The sequence below is a fragment of the Xyrauchen texanus genome, chromosome 30, assembly GCF_025860055.1.
Source record: "Xyrauchen texanus isolate HMW12.3.18 chromosome 30, RBS_HiC_50CHRs, whole genome shotgun sequence".
Taxonomy (NCBI): domain Eukaryota; kingdom Metazoa; phylum Chordata; class Actinopteri; order Cypriniformes; family Catostomidae; genus Xyrauchen; species Xyrauchen texanus.
In genome coordinates this window covers 7100117-7119000 of record NC_068305.1, presented here as the reverse complement: position 1 = coordinate 7119000, position 18884 = coordinate 7100117, and the positions used below count along the sequence as shown (strand labels likewise).

The 18884-nt window shown below is 38.5% G+C and overlaps 1 protein-coding gene across 1 annotated transcript in view; it reads left to right on the top strand.

Moving 5' to 3' along the window:
• The first annotated feature begins 4979 nt into the window (after positions 1-4979).
• The window catches only part of LOC127624023 (coiled-coil domain-containing protein 85C-B), a 61776-nt gene continuing 47871 nt past the window's right edge, over positions 4980-18884 (top strand). The window contains exon 1 of the mRNA XM_052098628.1: positions 4980-5789. Coding sequence (XP_051954588.1) covers positions 5090-5789 — 700 coding nt within the window. The 5' untranslated portion in view covers positions 4980-5089. The remainder of the gene's footprint in view (positions 5790-18884) is intronic.

Genomic DNA, 18884 nt, shown 5'->3' with positions numbered 1-18884 from the left:
TATTGTTCTGTCTTGCCCAGTGGCCCAAATGGGTCATTATTAAGTATTTGGATATTTTATTCCCAGCTAATTTTTGTGATTTAGTTAGAGTTAATTTTGACCCTTTAATAAAAAGGTTTTCGAGTGATGTGGGTATTGGGCTTCATTACATTTATCATGATTGGGAAGGTTAATGTTATTAAAGCGAATTGTATTCCAAAATGTATCTACCTGCTACAGTTACTCCCTGTAGATGCCCCCCCCTTCTATTTCAAGCAATTTGATAGCATAACAAAGACATTTGGAATGGAATTCAATTTCAATAAGTTGCATAGGCCGATTGACAAAGGTGGGTTAGGCCTACCCAAGATTTATTTTTATTATTATGCGTTCGGTTTCAGACATATGGCTCATTGGTCACTTCCACATGAGAGAGCCCCTCCCTATTGAACAGGATGTTCTTTCTATAAAAACTAACTGGAGAAGTTAAGTTAGTTTGTCGGACCATTTGCGACATTTGGTATAGACAAAAGTGTTTAATTTGGACATTTAAACGTTGCCTCAAATATATGGCTGAACCCAAAATTATGTATTAATAAGTCCCCTTTCTGCTGGTCAGAGTGGATTGTGAGGGGGTTACTACACTCAGTGACCTATATGAGAGCAAGTGTTGAGATCCTTTGAAAATTTGGTTCAACATTTTGGGATTCCCAGATCTCAGTTCTTTAGTTATTTACAGCTGTGCCACCTGCTCTGTACTATATTTGGGGGTAGTATACACCCCCCTAAAGCGGCAGACACTCTGGGAGGGGTGATTACTGCTTTTGGTAAAGGTCATGAGGCATCAGTATATTACTCTCTGCTAATTCAGAGTCTGGGGGACAGAGCTCTAACTTCTATCAAGAGACTATGGGAGAAAGATTTAAACTTGGTATTGGAGGTGGGAGTGTGGGCTAGGATTCAAAATAACATCAAGTCTGCATCTAGAGATGCAAGGGTGCGCCTTATGCAATTCAAGATTTGACATAGAGTCTATTGGACACCCCTCTTTATTGTATAGGCTTGGTCTTAAAGACACACCCACCTGCTGGCGATGCCAATCAGAGGATGGAGACACAATCCATGTCTTTTGGTTGTGTGTTAAGACCCAAGAATTTTGGTTGAAGGTTCAGAGTTTTGTGAGTAACGTATTGGGCACTCAGGTTTCATTTTGCCCCAGACTCTGTATTTTGGGCAATGGGGCGGTCATTGATATAGAGAATAGACACATAAAGAGTTGGGTCCTAACCAGTGTCATGATAGCCAGACAGATAGTTTTAAGGGGATGGAGGTCAGCTGGAGCTCCCTCATTTCAGGAGTGGTGCTCGGAGATGGGGAGGGTGGCGGCCTTTGAAGAAGGTTTGTTAGAAGACTGGAGAAATTGGGCTTGTTTTTGGGGAAATGGGGTGGATATCTGGCATTTCTGGAGGGCTTTTCGGCAGTGGAGAGAGAGGTGTAGTTGTCAATATGTGCGATTATTATATATGAATATAGTATATAGATTCTGTGCAGGGCTGGACTGGTAATCTGGCATACCAGGCATTTTCCCGGTGGGTTGACACACTTTGAGGCATAATCAGTGGAGGACTGGCCATCGGGAGAACCAAGGGGTCTGGTGGGTTGGCTGCAAAGTATGTTCAAATGGGGTGAATGCTAAAATGAGCTACCGTGTTATGCAGAACGGAACACAAAACGGCACCGCGTTATGCAGTAAATGACAGCGAACCTTTTTAACAAATACAATTGCAAAATACTGTATACTGTACATGTATGGTTAATCCAGATACAAGGAAAAAAATACTTGAGTGAAAAAGTACATTTCTCAGTTGTTTGCAAGTCTTCACAAAATGTTTGTTATAATGTTGATATGATAGATTTATACAGATTTGATGCTGCCGAGTTTTGACTCAGAAGGAGATTTCTTTACCGATAAATCCACCACACGGGAAAAAATAAGCTTTTTTTGTGTGCTTATTTTGGTGAGACAAGTGGCATGTTTTGGCTTGTTTTTCCAAAACAGGTTGCTTATCTCTCTGGTGAGATCTGGCAACACTGCAATGGGAATTTCACCCACCCCATGTCTATAGGTATAATTTATGGGTGAGACCGGTGGGACATGTTCTTTGTTTTAAAAAGTGATGGAGACAGTTTGTGATGTCACAAAGTGGTGAAACTCATGAATATGAAAAGGTTATGAGCAGATATTGTCAAATAATCTTTTTCTTTTTTGATAAATTGTTATTACTAATGACTGTGATGATGAAGAGGAGGGTTGCCCGGGCTGGGCCATTAGTGTGCATGGCCAACCCCCAATCAGGAAAATCAGCCGAGGAGAGAGATAAGGCAGAGCCAGATGTGGCAGTTCGAGAGAGAGAGAGAGCCATACGCAGCTGCCGTGTGTGTGTTTTGTGTCTTTTTGACACAAATAGTTTTCATTAAAATATAACTTTGATGCTTCGTCCGGTTCCTGCCTCCTCCTTGCCCATTTTAAACCCTGTTACAATGACCAATTCAATTGCTCAAATAAAAATGTCACACAATTAATTTGAGAACTTGATCCATGCATTTAACACTGTCAGTATTGGGATTTTGTTGGTCAGTGGATAAATGCATAGATCAGCAATACATTAGACTGTATGACTGAGTGGTCTCATGGTTAAGTTTATAGCTTTAGTTTAAAGTAAAAACATTTTTTTTTTATAAACAATGATTGCATCTGTGTATCAGTGAATCAATATACAGTATATCATGAGTGGGACACATTTGTTTGGAGTGTGCTTTGCGATTTAATTGGAAATGAGAAGCGAGAGAGCTAGTCCAAAAAAGTAGTGGGGACAAAATTGGCAAAGGCAAAAAGTGGTAGGGACATTTCCCACCCATCTCACCTTTAAATGACCGTACCACATTTTGCCTGTGCCAATTATGTCTATTTTGGTATAGATTTCATCAGGTTACTATCTAATGCAGAAGAAACATCTGGTTTCCATTTCGTGCATTTGTGTTTTAATGAGTGGTGATCTGGCACTATAGTTTATTTTTATGTAAGTGCGCATTGCGGCTGTTATCAGTGGCGTTAAGTGACAAGGTTAATGCACAGCTGGTGCAACCCTAACCGGTTTGTGATAAGCATGTGAGGGGACCTTTGTATATGTATAATAAACCAAGCAAAATTGCAACTGAACTGCACCATTCATTTGTATGAAAAAGAACAGCTGGCATTTTGATAACAAGAAGTTTTTAGAGACTGAGGGTGAGGAGATGACGAAAGAGTTTTCTATTTAAAGGGATAGTTCACCCAAAAATTACAATTATTTTATAATTTACTCACCCTCATGATATCCCAGATGTGTATGACTTTCTTCTGCAGAACACAAATGAAGATTTTTTAGCTCTGTAGACTCGTTCAATGCAAGTGAGTGGTGGCCAGAACTTTGAGTCTCTAAAAATCAGCTAAAAGTCTGCATAAAAGAAATCTACAAGACTCTAGTGGTTCAATCTACATCTTCAGAAGCGATATAATGTGTGTGTAAGAAACAGATCATTATTTATATCCTCTTTAACTATAAACCTACACTTTAACTTTCACTTCCACATTCCTCTTCTTTTGTTTTTTTGGCAAATCACATTCGTCAAGCATATCACCACCTACTGGTTGAGGCTGGTCAAAGGTGGAGATTTATCCACCTTTTTCCTGATAGTAGAAGTGTTTCACGATTCGACTGTTTTCAATTTCCGGTCTCCAGTTTTTCCACTCGCAAGAGCATATATTCTTAGCATGTAATGTGATGTTTTTAGTATTAAATTAAATTGTCAAAAAATCAAACGTGGCTGAATAGTGCCGACAGTGTTTTTAATTGACAGTGCCTCAGTGTGTAGATGACATGCAATGATCCGAGGTTAGTTACGTTGATATCATTAACTACTTTGAATTGTTATTAAATTAATTTTCACTTCAAATAACACTTAAATTGTGTTTATGTCTCCACTCAGTTGCTCATTTCGGTTAGTTTTACATCGCATCTCTAGACCAGAAACAGAAAACAGGCAATTAGGATCATCATGGCGTCGCCCAGTGGTTGCTCAGGAAATGCGGATAGTAAAAAATGACTTAAATATTGATCTGTTTCTCACCCACATCCATATGGATTTAACCACTGGAGTCGAATGGATTACTTTTATTTTGTGTAACTTTTAGATTTTTGTAGATTTAAAGTTATGGCCAACATTTACTTGCATTGTATGAACCTACAGAGCTGAGATATTCTTCTAAATATCTTCATTTGTGTTCTGCAGAACAAAGGAAGTCATACTGGGATAGCATGAGGTGATTAAATGATGAGAGAAATTAAATTTTTGGGTGAACTAACCCTTTTAGGTAAATTATCTGTGGAAGGTGCGAATGACATGTGAATGGGTGATTTCTGTCGAAGCATTTTAGACAAACTTATAATAAGATCGGTGTGGGAAATGATGCTCTGTCTCTTTAAGAGGGCAGTTCCGCTTTCTGTCGCTCATCACTGTACCTGCTCAAATCCGCTCTGAGTCTGATCATTTCGCAGCAGAACCTGAGAGCCCGTGCGTTCACACGAGTGAAGAGTCACAGCATAATCGGATATTTCGAGGTTCAGCATGAACGGATGCGTGATTTTGAATGCCTATGATATTTGTTGCTGTTATTTCTTGAAACATTGCTCTTGAAACCTGCACGATCACGCGTGTCTAAAGGATTTTATTTCCTGCAGAAATTCGGCGCTTTAATTAAAACGATGCTCATGGATTTACATATCGCGGATATTTTCGGATTTGAATGCCTGCTTTATTGCGAAGTTTTGGGCAAGTGAAGCGTTATTAAATGCATCTGGAATACAAATAAGTTGATGCACATTCTTCGGGGTTTATTTTTTTTCAAAGGGATTCTTGTAGATCTTTACAAAATCGAATTCACGAATGCTATAGTTTAAATTGCGTTTTTACATTGCTTTGGAATGAAACACAATGCCATGTTAGATCTGGATCTGCATTGTGTTCTGTGCTGAACATTTTACCCTGAAACTGTACCTCTGGATGACTCATGATGGCCAAGCATTGTCCTAGTGATGACCTGAGTAAGATCCCTGACGAGGAACTGCTCAGATGGAGCAAAGAGGACTTGATCAAGAAACTGAGAAGAGTTGACGGTGAGAAGATGAACCTAATGCTTGAACATAGCAACATGATGAAGGATATCAACCGCAGACTGCAGGTGCACCTCCACGAAATCCGTAATCTAAAGGAGATAAACCAGAAACTGCAGGATGACATCCAGGAGCTCAGGGAGCTCTGCTGCTTTCTGGACGATGATCGGCAAAAAGGTAAAAAGTTGTCACGGGAATGGCAGAGATTTGGGAGGTATGCGGCGAGTGCTGTGTGGAAGGAGGTGAGTACCTATCAGCAGAAACTCAAGGAACTGGAGGTCAGCCAGGAGAACATTCTGCGGGAAAACACAGAGTTGAAGGAGATCGTTCTCATGTTGGATGAAGATAGGAATGGAGCTGGATCTAGGAGTTCCATTGACAGCCAGTCCAGCCTGAGCAACCTCAATGGAGGCTCTGGGACTATTAGAGATGTTGGGGATGGGAGCAGTACCTCCAGCGGTGGAAGTGCTGGCAGCCCAGACCACCATCATAACCATATACACAAAGCTGTAGAGACTAAGATAGGGTCCATAAGGCGGCCGTTGGATGATCTCCCCACTCCACATCACCACAGGAGTATTCCTAATGGACTCAATGGTGAGTATAGCCAACTATCTTTGCTGGTGTCATTATTAAAGACCCCATGAAATCAAAGTTGTTTTGTGGCTTTTAGTCCACATGCATTGTGAAAATCCCACAGAGCCACAGTTATTATACTTTCAGGGGAAAATAACCAAAACACAATTTACTTGTTGCTGTTTTTACATATTACACCGGGATGGGAGAAAGTATGTAGGTATACATAAAATGTACAGTTTTCTCTTCTTGGAAAAACAGACCAAAATATTTTTGACTCATCTTGCACTCATGGGCATACCCAATTTTTTATCCAATGAAATGCTCTTTAGAATGGGAATGTCCCTCCCCCTAAATTATAAATACCACCTGCATCTGGCCAGAAAGTAGCAGATAGCAAATAAGCGTTTTTCAAATTTTGAATGATGAAGTAGAATTAAAAACAATGAAAACATTTTTAAAAACTATTGATTTAATGTTGTTTGATTAGAAAAAACATTTTAATGCAAAATATTTAGATATTTGCAAATATACACTGGCAGCCAAACGTTTGGAATAATGTACAGATTTTTCTGTTTTGAAGGACATTGGTACTTTAATTCACCAAAGTGACATTCAACTCATCACAAAGTATAGTCAGGACATTACTGATGTAAACAAACAGCAACATCACTATTAGAAAAAAGTCAGGCCCCATTTCCAGCAGCCATCACTTCAGCACCTTATCCTTGAGTAATCATGCTAAATTGCTCTTGGAAATCAAGAGGTGACCCACCATCCAACGTAAATATAACACAGGAGGAAAGACTCCTCATTCCAATGGTTAGGTCAATGATGCTAGTCTGTTATAATATATAATAATTATAATAATAAAATATAGTATATATGAAAAAAAAAAATACTAGCCTAATCACATTGAAGCTTTAACCACAACTGCCACTGTTGAAATAAAAATGATGTGTAATAGATTCTACCTATAGATTTATTTAATATGAAGCTGTAACTTTTTTGTAAAAATATATCAGTTACTTTTACTCATGTAGAATCATAAAACAATTTTGTAAATGTGATGTGTAATGAAAAAAAAAAATGGTAGCTTATAGCAAAGTGTTGCACTTTTCCTCCTCGCTGTTTGGCATGTCCGGGATGCCTACTGTTTGGGAGGTTTGACTTCAGTTTCTCCATAACGCTTTATACTAGACAAGTCTCACCAGAAATGAAATTGATCTCATCAGTTTTGAGGTCTGTGCACCCCAATATCGAGAGAAGCACGATTGTTGTGCAAGTGCCAGAGAGCAGAGCAGATCATAAGCGTGAACTGGTTCCATTACACTCGCACAAAAGCTATGAATCGCACCTCGATTTATTTTGCAGTGCAGAATAGACTGACCAGTTGAGAAACTGAGCTAGTCTGTAAGGTGCATGAGAAGTGCCCGACAAGACAGCCACATCTATGGCAACTGCTACAGGAAGCGTGGGGGGAAATGTCTCCTGAGTATCTGGACAAACTTACAGCTAGAATGCCAAGGATCTGCAAAGCTGTCATTACTGCACGTGAAGGATTTTTTGTTGAGAACTCTTTGAAGTAGCTTAAGAAGTTTTTTCAAATTGCAATAGCAATTTTTCATGTTTTTAATGTCCTGACTATAAATTGTGATCAGTTGAGTGCCACTTTGGTGAATAAACATACCAATTTCTTTCCATAAGAGCAAAATCTGTACATTATTCCAAACTTTTGGCAACCAGTGTATAAGAAGACGGACTTAATTGCGTCATTCACAGTGCATACATTCGCACTTTGTTGGCCGCAGTTCTCTGATTGCTGGAGCGTTTCTCTTCAGGATAATGTAGTTTCTAAAAACAAATCGCAGGACTGATAGCTTCAACAGAGGCATATACCATTGATTAACAACTTGGGAGCTGAAGGTAGGTCTATCTTTACAGGTTTATAAGTTATCATTAAAAATGTATATACCAATGGACAAAATTAATTAATAGGGTTTTACATCTGGAACCCTACTTTTGCGCTCTGTATCACTATAGGATATATATATTATATATTTGTTTTTTTTTCAAAAGGGAAAAGCCCCATCTCAACTTTCTGTTTTGATAAGAAAATATGTAAATCCATTTCTTGAGGTCTTTAATAGTATTACATGTGCCTTTGTAATCACCTGGCTTAATCATGTTTGGAGGTTTATGAGCCACAGTCGATTACATTGAGCAGTGATTCTTGAGAAGAATAAAAAAAAAAAATGAAAAGAGCTAATAAATCAATACTACGATTTTAAGTTAAATCATTTATTGATGCTTCAGTTTTTGAAAAGACTAAGTAATGGACTGAAAGTCTTTGTGATCCTAAAATTCAGTCGGCTGAAGACATTATAATCAAAATACAAATATACAAAAAAGAAATATGCTGTTAATTGTGACCCAGATTTCACTGAAAAGTAATACGCATGCTATGGCAAAAACATCAACAGCTGTAGACTAAGACCGTCTGTGATTTCTAAAACCACATCAGCTAAAGTCCCGTTGAAAAACATTTGTATTGATTTGTAGCTCTCATACCAAATTGTCATCATGATAATTTGTCATAGTGATATAAATCCATTCTTTTGAGTAAATTGATGCATAAATTATCGTTGTCACAAAGTTGCAAAGGCAGGTATAGTTTGTTTGTGGCAGAAATGAAAGTTAATACACATTGATTGGTTGTGTTTATTGGACTAGCTGTGTTTTGTGATGCTGGGCATGAAAGAGGACTTGTATGCCTAGACTTCCAAAACCCTATGATCATCTGGAGATAAGAAATGATAGGAGCAAACTTTCAAAACAGCCTACATGAACTCTGGAATGTAGGCTATGCCAACCCGATAGGGAACTGTAATAGTAAGTGATCTCAAATGCAAGCATTACTGAAAGATATAGCTAATTATACTAGTGGTAACTAATTACCTAAATCACCTCGGATCAATAAAACAACTGTAGAATGTGAGTTTGGCCGTGAGTAAAAGTGTTATGTTAATTGCTTTTACAGTAGATCATGGATTTTGGATTTGCTAATGGTCATTGTTTTCTCAGGCTGTGGAGGGCCTTACATCAAGCAGAGCAGAAATCAATGATTTCCTCTCAAGCCCTCAACACCCACATGAGCTAACTGTTTTAAAACTGTAATGAAATGGCTTGTTAAGCCTGACTTTAGCTGCACTCTATGAAAGATGTAATTTCAGATAAAATGTTAGTTTTGTGTGGTACACAGACTGTCTCTGACTCAGTCTTTCATTTTTTAATTTGTTGTTTCTAATGTGTTCAATTGTCAATGTTTAGAAAGCATATATAACTTTAACTGTTACATTTAAATATATATGTTGTGAAATAGGGTCAAATGGGGTAAAATGCCCCCCTTAAAAACAATGTTCTTTTACTTTTAAATTGTAACATACAGTATAAATAAACTTTGAGAATGTACAGGATGATGATGCATCATCCAGCATACGGTAGTAACAAGATAAATAAATAGAAACATTTGCCAGCACAAAATTAAAAATTCTGAAAAGGGCCATCTTACCTCAATACTGGGGCAGTATTGACCCCGCCCCTTATTTTTTATTTTCCTCTAAAGTGGCTGTTCCATGCATTACTGTTTTGAAAAAAGAATCTCTAATCACTATAGAGAGGGAAGTTGATAGCCCAGAAGCGCAACAAAAAGACAAGTAAATCACAGTCTCTAGTTTGAGAAACAGACTCCTTACATGTCCTAAACTAGCAGCTTCTATATGCCAAAGACCTGCATTTCTGCATCAGGATTCTTGGACAAACAGAACATACTAAGAATACATTTATTTAAATAGAAATAGTCATTTGTAACATTCTGAATGTCTCTAAATTGCCTCTGAACTACATAATGTGCATCGTGACTGAAACATTCCTATTTCAGGTTTATTCTCATTCATGTATGTCTAAGTATTTTGGCTGTTAAGTTAACATACTGTACAAAACTAATATAATGCAATATCACAGAGGAGGAAATGTATCCTCTATGATATTGCAGCAATTATCCAAATATGGAATGAGATTAGCAAACTGTTATCAACTCCTACATCCCAACCGAATAAAACAAGGCAAAAATAAACATTTTTAACATTAAACAGTGTTTAGTGAGAGATATGATTGATTCAAACACTAAAAGTGGCTGTTCTGTACATGTATTGTTGTAATAATAAAGTCTTAATTACCATTATGGTTAATTAACATATTGAGATATTATTATAATAAGTAAATTGTAGCATTTGGTTACAATATGTTTTGTGATTTCTCATATCTTCTTTATATAACATTCATCCCTTGTGCACTTTTGGCCTCTAGCAGGTGAGACAGGGCAGGGAAGTACTGTACAGCACTGTGAGCGAGACTGTTACCCGATAGGTCAGTTTTTTTTTTAACAAGAGGGGAGATTGGTTACGGAATTTAACACGGGAGTACAATTTCGAACTTATGCGGCTTGATGGAAGCAGAGAGCCAGTCTGGTGCGAGGCACTGGAGGGCAGGAAAAAAAATTATGTTCAGAAGTCAAAAGAAGATTGCAATGTGTGCAATTGTAACTTTATCAGATATTATTAATAAAACAAGGGAACTCGTTGTGTGGGCATTTTTGCCCCCATATTTGGAATTTCTGGGATATTTTTGTCAATTTCTGTGGCATTTTTGCCCCAAGTCCCCGTTAATTTCCAACCCTTAAGATTTTTTGCATTGTTATGTTATTTGCGTGACAATTTAAAAAAAGAAACAAAATACAGTTCTCAATCCACAAAAATGTCAACAACAAAAAAAAGTTTTAAAATGGTAAATTATTTATACATCATGGTAGTATTTGTTGTAGTGACTTTTATCTTTATTATCTTAAAGGAATAGCTCACCCAAAATGAAAATTCTCTAATCATTTACTCACCCTCATGCCATCCCAGATGTGTATTACATTCTTTCTTCTTCAGAAAACAAATTTAGATTTTTAGGAGAACATTTCATCTCTGTAGTTCCTCACAATGCAGGTGTTATGATGTGTGGAAATAGGAGAAATTAGACGGGGGTGTGGATCCAAGTGCGGCTTTTATTTGAATTAGCACAAAAGAAACAAAACACTGGAACAAATCAAAATCCACGATGGGAGAAAGGCAAGCTAAGTGTACTGGAGAACAACAGGGTAACCTCGGATTGACAGACAGGGAACAGGGTAACCTTGAGCATGCAGACAGACTGGCAGGGAACATGAACAGAGAGAGTCAAACGAGACATACGCGGAGACATGGAACGTCAACGCACGACAACCGGAAGGGAAAACAGCGGGGTTTAAATAAAGAGAGACGGTAATGACAAAATGACGGACAGGTGCGGACAATAACACACTGACAGGGCCGGAAACGACGGGAAGAAGGGAAGTGTAGTTTTCACGAAGACAGTGAAACACGGGCAGACAACAAGGAAGACATGACAGGAAGCGTGAGCGGTAAAACAGAAAACACGGAGCGGACAACAAGGGATCGTGACATGGACGTGACTAGTGACGGGTGAAACGGAAAACATGGGGCAGACGACACGAAACACGGTGCAGGTGAGCGAGACCGTGACAGCAGGTAAATGGGTACCACAATTTTGAATCCCCAAAAGCACATAAAGACAAAATAAAAGTAATCCATAAGACTCCAGTGGTTAAAACAATGACTTCAGAAGCGATATGATGTGTGGGTGAGAAACAGATCAATATTTTTTTGACAATTAATCTCCACATTAACCACAATGGGAGAAATGTGCCATCCGTCGTTTCATTACTAATACTCATTTTGATTTTCATTACTTTGCAGATTAAAATGTTTAACAGTAAAAAAAACAACAAACAAACTGTAAAATTGCATCATCCAAAATGTAAATATACATATAAAGATATATTTTGTAATTATGTTGCTGCTATTAAGTCATCCCAAACCGTTGTGAACATTATATTATGCTTTATGTTGAATATATACTAAAATAAATTTGTGCTTCACTTATGTTTTACTATCTGATTATAATAAATAACTTTATTGTGAAAAGCCTTGATATCATCTTGGCGAAATACACCGATCGCTCGGGTAGGCGGGGTGTGGGCTGCTGAAAGTAATGAACTCAGGGATACATTTAGCCAGAAAGATCACTCCGAAGTGGTATTTACGCTAGTGTGGATTTAGAGTGGGATAAGTGCCCTGAGCTTTGGCATGTTTTAGACATTGGTCACTCCGTGTGCACGCCCACTTAAGTATCAAGACCGCAAGTGTGGGTATTGGGACAGGGCCTATGTACAATAGGCCACTTTAACATTCTTTTGTTTTAACATTCGATTGTGCATATTGCCACCTACTGGGCAGGGAGGAGAATATTTAGTGAAAACAAAAATATCTGTTTCTCACCCACACCTATCATAATGCTTTTGAAGATATGCATTTAACCAATGGAGTCATAAGGATTACTTTTATGCTGCCTTTATGTTTATTTTGGAGCTTCAAAATGTCAGTACTCATTCACATGCATTGTGAGGACCAACAGAACTGAAATATTCTTTTCAAAATCTTAATTTGTGTTCAACAGAAGAAAGAAATTCAGACACATCTGAGATGGCATGAGGGTGAGTAAATGAAGAATGTTGATTGCCAAAAACAAAAGAAGAAGAATGAAAGTAAATATGGAGATTTATTGTAGTTAAATTTATTTATTGTTTCTCACCCACTAACCACTTCTTTCTTCTGTGGAACACAAATGTAGATATTTTGATAGAGAAATTAGGTGAATACAGTATATCCATACAATTCAAAAATGTCAAGCCCCAAAAATGACATAAAGCATCATGAAGAATCCATACAACTATAGTGGTTTAATTAATGTCTTCTGAAATGATACAATCAGTTTTGGAGAACAGACCAAAATTGTACTTCTTTTTCACTATAAATCTTGACATCTGCAGTCTCCCATGTGCAATCGTGTTTTGAATTTGTTCTTCATGCTTGATACATGCACAGAGTGCTCTCCACATTCTGAACATCACCGAGATATAATTACAAACAAAAGTTTTTACAAAAAGTAAAAAATTAAATAACACCCAGACACATTATGGTAATGAGTCTGAGGGGGATAAAATGTGCCTAATGTACAGAAATAAAAATGTCACCATGCAAAAATATTAATGGTCCTAAAATAGGCAAAATGTTCTTTAAGCAAAATATAATACATTTTTTGTATGTTACATTCACCCATTTATATCCTGATAATCTCTTAATGGCTTGTCTGCAACAGATTGTGCATAGTACGTGGTGGTCTACTTTGTTCTTAAAGAGGCCTGACAATATCCCAGCTCGTCCAATCAATAAAATACATTTTATTATGGTTAAGCTCCAGAGGTTAGTGTGTGTGTGTGTGTGTGTGTGTGTGTGTGTGTGTGTGTGTGTGTGCGTGTGTTCTGGATTTCATGTCATGTAATAAGTCTGTCGGGTTGAACGCACACGTTGAGAATGTGCAGATTCCACAGGGGTTCCTCAGACACACACTTAAAGCTGCAGGAAGGTGATAAATGTGTGAAGTGGGACCTGTGCAGGGATTTGCTGGAGATATTGGCTGGCTGGTGTAAGGCAAACAGAGAGCTGATGAACTGTAAAGTTTCTGTGTGTGTGTGTGCGTTCCCTTGCTGTCTTTGCTCCTAAAGGGATCTTGTCAGTCAGTCGAGACGTTGGCCGTCCCAATGCACAGATGGTGCTGCAGTAATCACCAGAGACAGACAGCTTCATATTTCATCTCAAAGCTCTGTCACAAGCTGTGCTGCAGCCTGCACAACTGCTCATCATTCTATAGTGTCAAGAGTTCAGGCCATCTCTCACACGTATAGAAGTGCAACATTGCTGGCAAATTTTAACTCTGGTTTCTGTGGTGAGACTTATTATTAAATGATTTTTATAGTAATTCAGATTATGAAATTACCTTCTGATCTTCATGCACTTGGTGGTGTGTCATTTTTTTGGTATTAAAATACTTTCTGTCCCAGCTTAAAATGTTGGGACATCTAAGTAAGACTTTTGTAAGTTGATGTCCCTGAAAAGTGTAAGCACAGTGGCTCTGTGGTGTTTTCAAAGCATTGCTCTATTTGTCTGAGCATCACAAGACGAAGTCCCGATCACCCTGTTGGGTTTATTTTGTAATAATGACTGATTTGACTGTACATGATCCCTTACTTTAACGTTATTTGGATAAAATTACTGCATACTGTGCAATTACTAACTATTGAAAGGCTGCCTTACCTAAATCAGTTACCTAATACAATTAGAAATATCTGTAGTTACTGGTATTTGCCTGGAGTGTGTGTTTTACAATTTTAGGGAATTTAATGATATCGTTCCGATTCCTCTTAGCGTTTCTGGTTTCTTAATGATTTTATTAACAATTCTTTTATTACTTTTGAGGAAAATAATACATGCAATCAAAATTGGATTAACTGCACTTAGTAGCTGTTACAAAAGGAGATTATTTAATATTTTAACAGATTTTTTACATTTTAACAGATTCTTGAAAAAGGTGTAGACTTCTTAAATTAAGATATTTTATTCATTCTTTCATTTAAAAAATAAATAAATAAAAAATACCACAAATTAAACACAAAACCGGTGTATCTTTATCAACACTTTGTCATATTACATTCTCAATAACCATCCAGTAATTACTCTGATTTATGTCTCATGAGCATTAAATACATGTGACAGAAACAATTCAAGTTTAATTTCAGATTCCATGATTCAGTAATCAGTTCATTATGCGAATGCCGGCTTCTCAGAGCAGGGCAAGGGCTGCCTCTGCAACCTTCGTAAAGACGCGAGGAGACAGGGACATGCCGAAGGGTAGGACCTTGTACTGATACGCCTGGCTGTCAAACGCTAACTGTAGAAAGGGTCGATGTCGAGGCAGTATTGAGACATGGAAGTACGCGTCCTTCAGGTCTACCGCTGCGAACCAATCTAGATGCCGGATGCAAGTTAAAATATGTTTTTGCTGATTAGAGTCATTTGTTCATAAGAAAGCAATGTACTGTAGGTTTTGCAGTGTAAATTCAGAAGAATCACATCATAAGAGCCCCTAATTAGGAGGGGTAGCGCAGTGTGTTTTATGGGGAAGGTTCAAAAGAACTGGCTCAGATTAGTAATTCAAGAATCGGACTACACCGGTTGCACTATTTGTTTCTCCAATCTACTGAGCACAGGAAACTCGAAGTATTTTAGGATGGTGTTCCAGTCGCAGTGGGTGGAAGAATACACGTTTTATAAACGCTTTGGAACTGAAAGTCATTCAGTTGCGTTGCTACACAGTCCGGTTAAAGCTAGAGTGTGCAATTTATACCAGAAGCATTTTTTGCTATTCTGGTTGAAAGTCTCTTTGCATCCTGACAGCAATCAATAAATCAAGTGGCACCTTTATCTGTGGCAGTCACTGGCCTGTAAAAGACCTGTCCAATAATTTCATTTGGCCTGAATGCAATGATTGGATGGCCTACCTGCCTGTCTAACTACGTATCTGTCTACCTCCTCGCACTCTGCCTGTGAAGTCAATGGTGCGAGTTTGGGGTGGGACTTTCTGACTGTTTGAACAACTGCAGGCAAGGGGCGTATTCAGAAAGCTGTTTTAAAAACGTATATTTTTGCAATTCCGTTCAGTGGTTTTAGTGTTGCAGAAATTGCATACTCCAGCTTTAAACACTCAAGCCTTTATTTTTGGAACAAAATTGAACTGAAGGAAGACTTTTGAAGCTGTGTTGACAACATCCTGTTAATGCAGTGAACTGCTCTTATCTTCCCTTCTGTCCACAAAAGCCCAGTGCAGTGGGGATATTTTAGATGTGTATAGTAACATGTAGTGGCCAAACATATGTGGAATTACACCGATGTGAAAGTAGTAAATCTAGAGCACTTTAAAAATAAATAACTCCGCGAATGTGAGCACACCGATCCGAACTCAGAGCACACCTGGCATTCAGGAGACCATAGAATTAGTGTGTAGAGTACAGAATCGCTTTGAACGCACTTAAACATAATTTGATCAGGAGCCTCTGACCCCGTTTATGCACTTTAGAAAGCACTACACACATACAGAGAGGAGGTGCAGCAGCTAACGGACTGGTGTAGAGCCAACAACCTGTCTCTGGATTTGGACAAAACAAAAGAGATGGTTGTTGACTTTAGGAGAGCACAGAGTGACCGCTCTCCACTGAACATTGACAGCTCCTCTGTGGAGATCGTCAAGAGCACCAAATTCCTTGGCGTTCACCTGGCGGAGAACCTCACCTGGTCCCTAAACACCAGCTCTATTGCCAAGAAAGCCCAGCAGTGTCTCTACTTTATTCGAATTCTGAGGAAAGCACATCTCCCACCCCCCATCCTCACTACATTTTATAGAGGGACTATTGAGAGCATCCTGAGCAGCTGCATCACTGCCTGGTTTGGGACTTGCACCATTTTGGACCGCAAAGCCCTGGAGAGGATAGTGAGGACATCATCGGGGTCTCTCTTCCCTCCATCAAAGACATTTACAAAAAACACTGCATCCACAAAGCAACCAGCATTTTGGATGACCCCACACACCCCTCACACAAACTCTTCACCCTCCTGCCGTCTGGCAAAAGGTACTGAAGCATTCGGGCCCTCACGGCCAGACTGTGTAACAGCTTCTTCCCCCAAGCCATCAGACTCCTCAATACTCAGGGACTGGACTGACACACACACAGGTGTCCTGAGTCCTGACTACTGTGTATTGGTCGGCGCTGCACTGTCTCTGTCTGTGTCTATTGTCCTGTTAATTTTTAGTAATTTATTGTACTGTCCCGTACTTTTTGCACACGTTTGCACGTGCATTTTATATAGGTATGTTATTTAGTCTGTGTAGTCTCATGTGGTTCTGTGTTTGTCCTATGCTGATTTATGTAGCACCATGGTCCTGGAGGAACGTTGTCTTATTTCACTGTGTACTGTACTAACTGTATATGGTTGAACGACAATAAAAACCACTTGACTTGACTACAGAACAGCACTTTCAGAACTTTATTTACTACCCTAATTACGAAAAAGTATGTAAAATGCTAATACAAAAATTGAGAGATTTGTAAATTCTATTCAACCTGTGCTATATTGAAAGCACAACATCAAAACATTATTTGACGTTTTACCTTTTGTGATATTTTTTTTTATTTCATAATAATAATAATAAAAAAGTTGGGACAGTGGAGTGTTTACTGCTGTAATAAATCACCATTTCTTGTATTAACTCTTAAGCTTTTGGGCAATGAAGACACACATATGTTAGGTTTAGCAAGCAGAATTTACCCCCATTAATCCATTATGCTGGTCTTCATCTGCTTAGTTGTACGAGGCCTTCGGTGGCTTCTTTTGTGCATGATTATGCACCACACATTCTCAATGGGAGACAGGTCAGGACTGCAGTCCGGTCAGTCTAGAACCCCAGCACTCTCTTCTTATGCAGCCATGCACTTGTAATCTGGGCATTATATGGTTTGGCGTTGTCTTTTTGGAAAATGCAGGGATATTGCTGGAAAAGACAGCATCTGGATGACAACATATGTTGCTCCAAAATCTATACGTATCTTTCTGCATTAATAGTGCCCTCACAGATGTGCATGTTACCCAAGCCATGGGCACTGACACACCCCAAATGCATGACAGGCACTGGCTTTTGGAACTGATAACATCTTGGATGGTCATTTTCCTCTTTGGACCAGAGAACACAAAGGCTGTTTTTTTTTTGTTGTTTTTTTTTATTATTTGAAATGTGGACTCGTCAGACTACAAAACACGAGTCTACTTTCAATCTCAGATGAGGCTGAGCCCAGAGAAGTGCTTCTGGACAGTGTTGATGTATGACTACTGCTTTGCATAGTAAAGTCTTAACCTGCATCTCTGGATGCAGTGGCAAATGGTGTTTACTAAGGTTTACCGAAGTATACCTGAACCCTTGTCATGATATCCGTTACAGACTAATGACAATCCATCTGGCATGAGACAGCAGGGAGGTAAATGGGACACATGATTCTGTTGCATCCTGCTTGGAGTAATTGGGTAACTTCTGAATGGATGTGGGAATCTGGATAACATTGGCTCATGGAGTCAATGTTCTCAAAGCTAAAATATTGCGTGTAAAATGTAATTGCAACAAGAACTGGACCTGGAATCAGATTTCAGACCAAAACTTTTAGACAGTGAGTAATTGTCATGGTTCATCTTAATGACTTTATATCTTTATTACCTGATTGTGTCCTACATCTTTAAAAGCACAAGGTTAATCTTGGCAGTAATATGGCAATTATCTGAGCCAACTTTATAACCGATGCTTGGGAGTTTGGCTTATACTGACAAGTTTGACAATTTGGAAATGTTTGGTGTTGCACTTGCCATTTTTTGATAAGCTTGTTAAAGGCACAGATTAATCAGTTTTTTATTTAAAGTGGGTAATGTGCCAACTGCGGCACCAATGGAATTGCAAAAATAATGACAGTTTTCAAAAAGGATGCCTAAACACTCGGCCCATCTTCCATTAGTTAGACTGCCCCACCCCAAAGTCATGCCACTTATTGAACCAAATGTTGCTGTGTCTGGCTGGTCGGGAAATAAACATAATGGTTGTCAATAGTTGTTTTTGCACATTAAACCAGGATTGAAAAAGTATTCACACTTCACTTAAAAATCTCTTAAGGATGCTTCCCCTCACATCAATGGGTAGTAAAATCATTGATCTCATGGAAAAAATGAGGGCAGTGACCCAAATGCGGGTCAAAGTGAAACCATAAACCAGTGCAGCCATTTCTACACCATATAAATTCACATGTGTATGAATCATTTGCCCAGACTGCTGATTGTATCTTTTTAAAATGATAGCTAAGTGATAGTGGCTCTGTAAGAACAAAAATGTTCAATTAAATGGTTTTCAACTTTTGTTTTCATAAAAATCTGCATAATTTGAAATGTTCCAATATAGCAGAGTTCTTAAGTTTGGCATGTGTCTATCCTTAAAATATCCTCGATGTTTAAAGGGTGCGCCAAT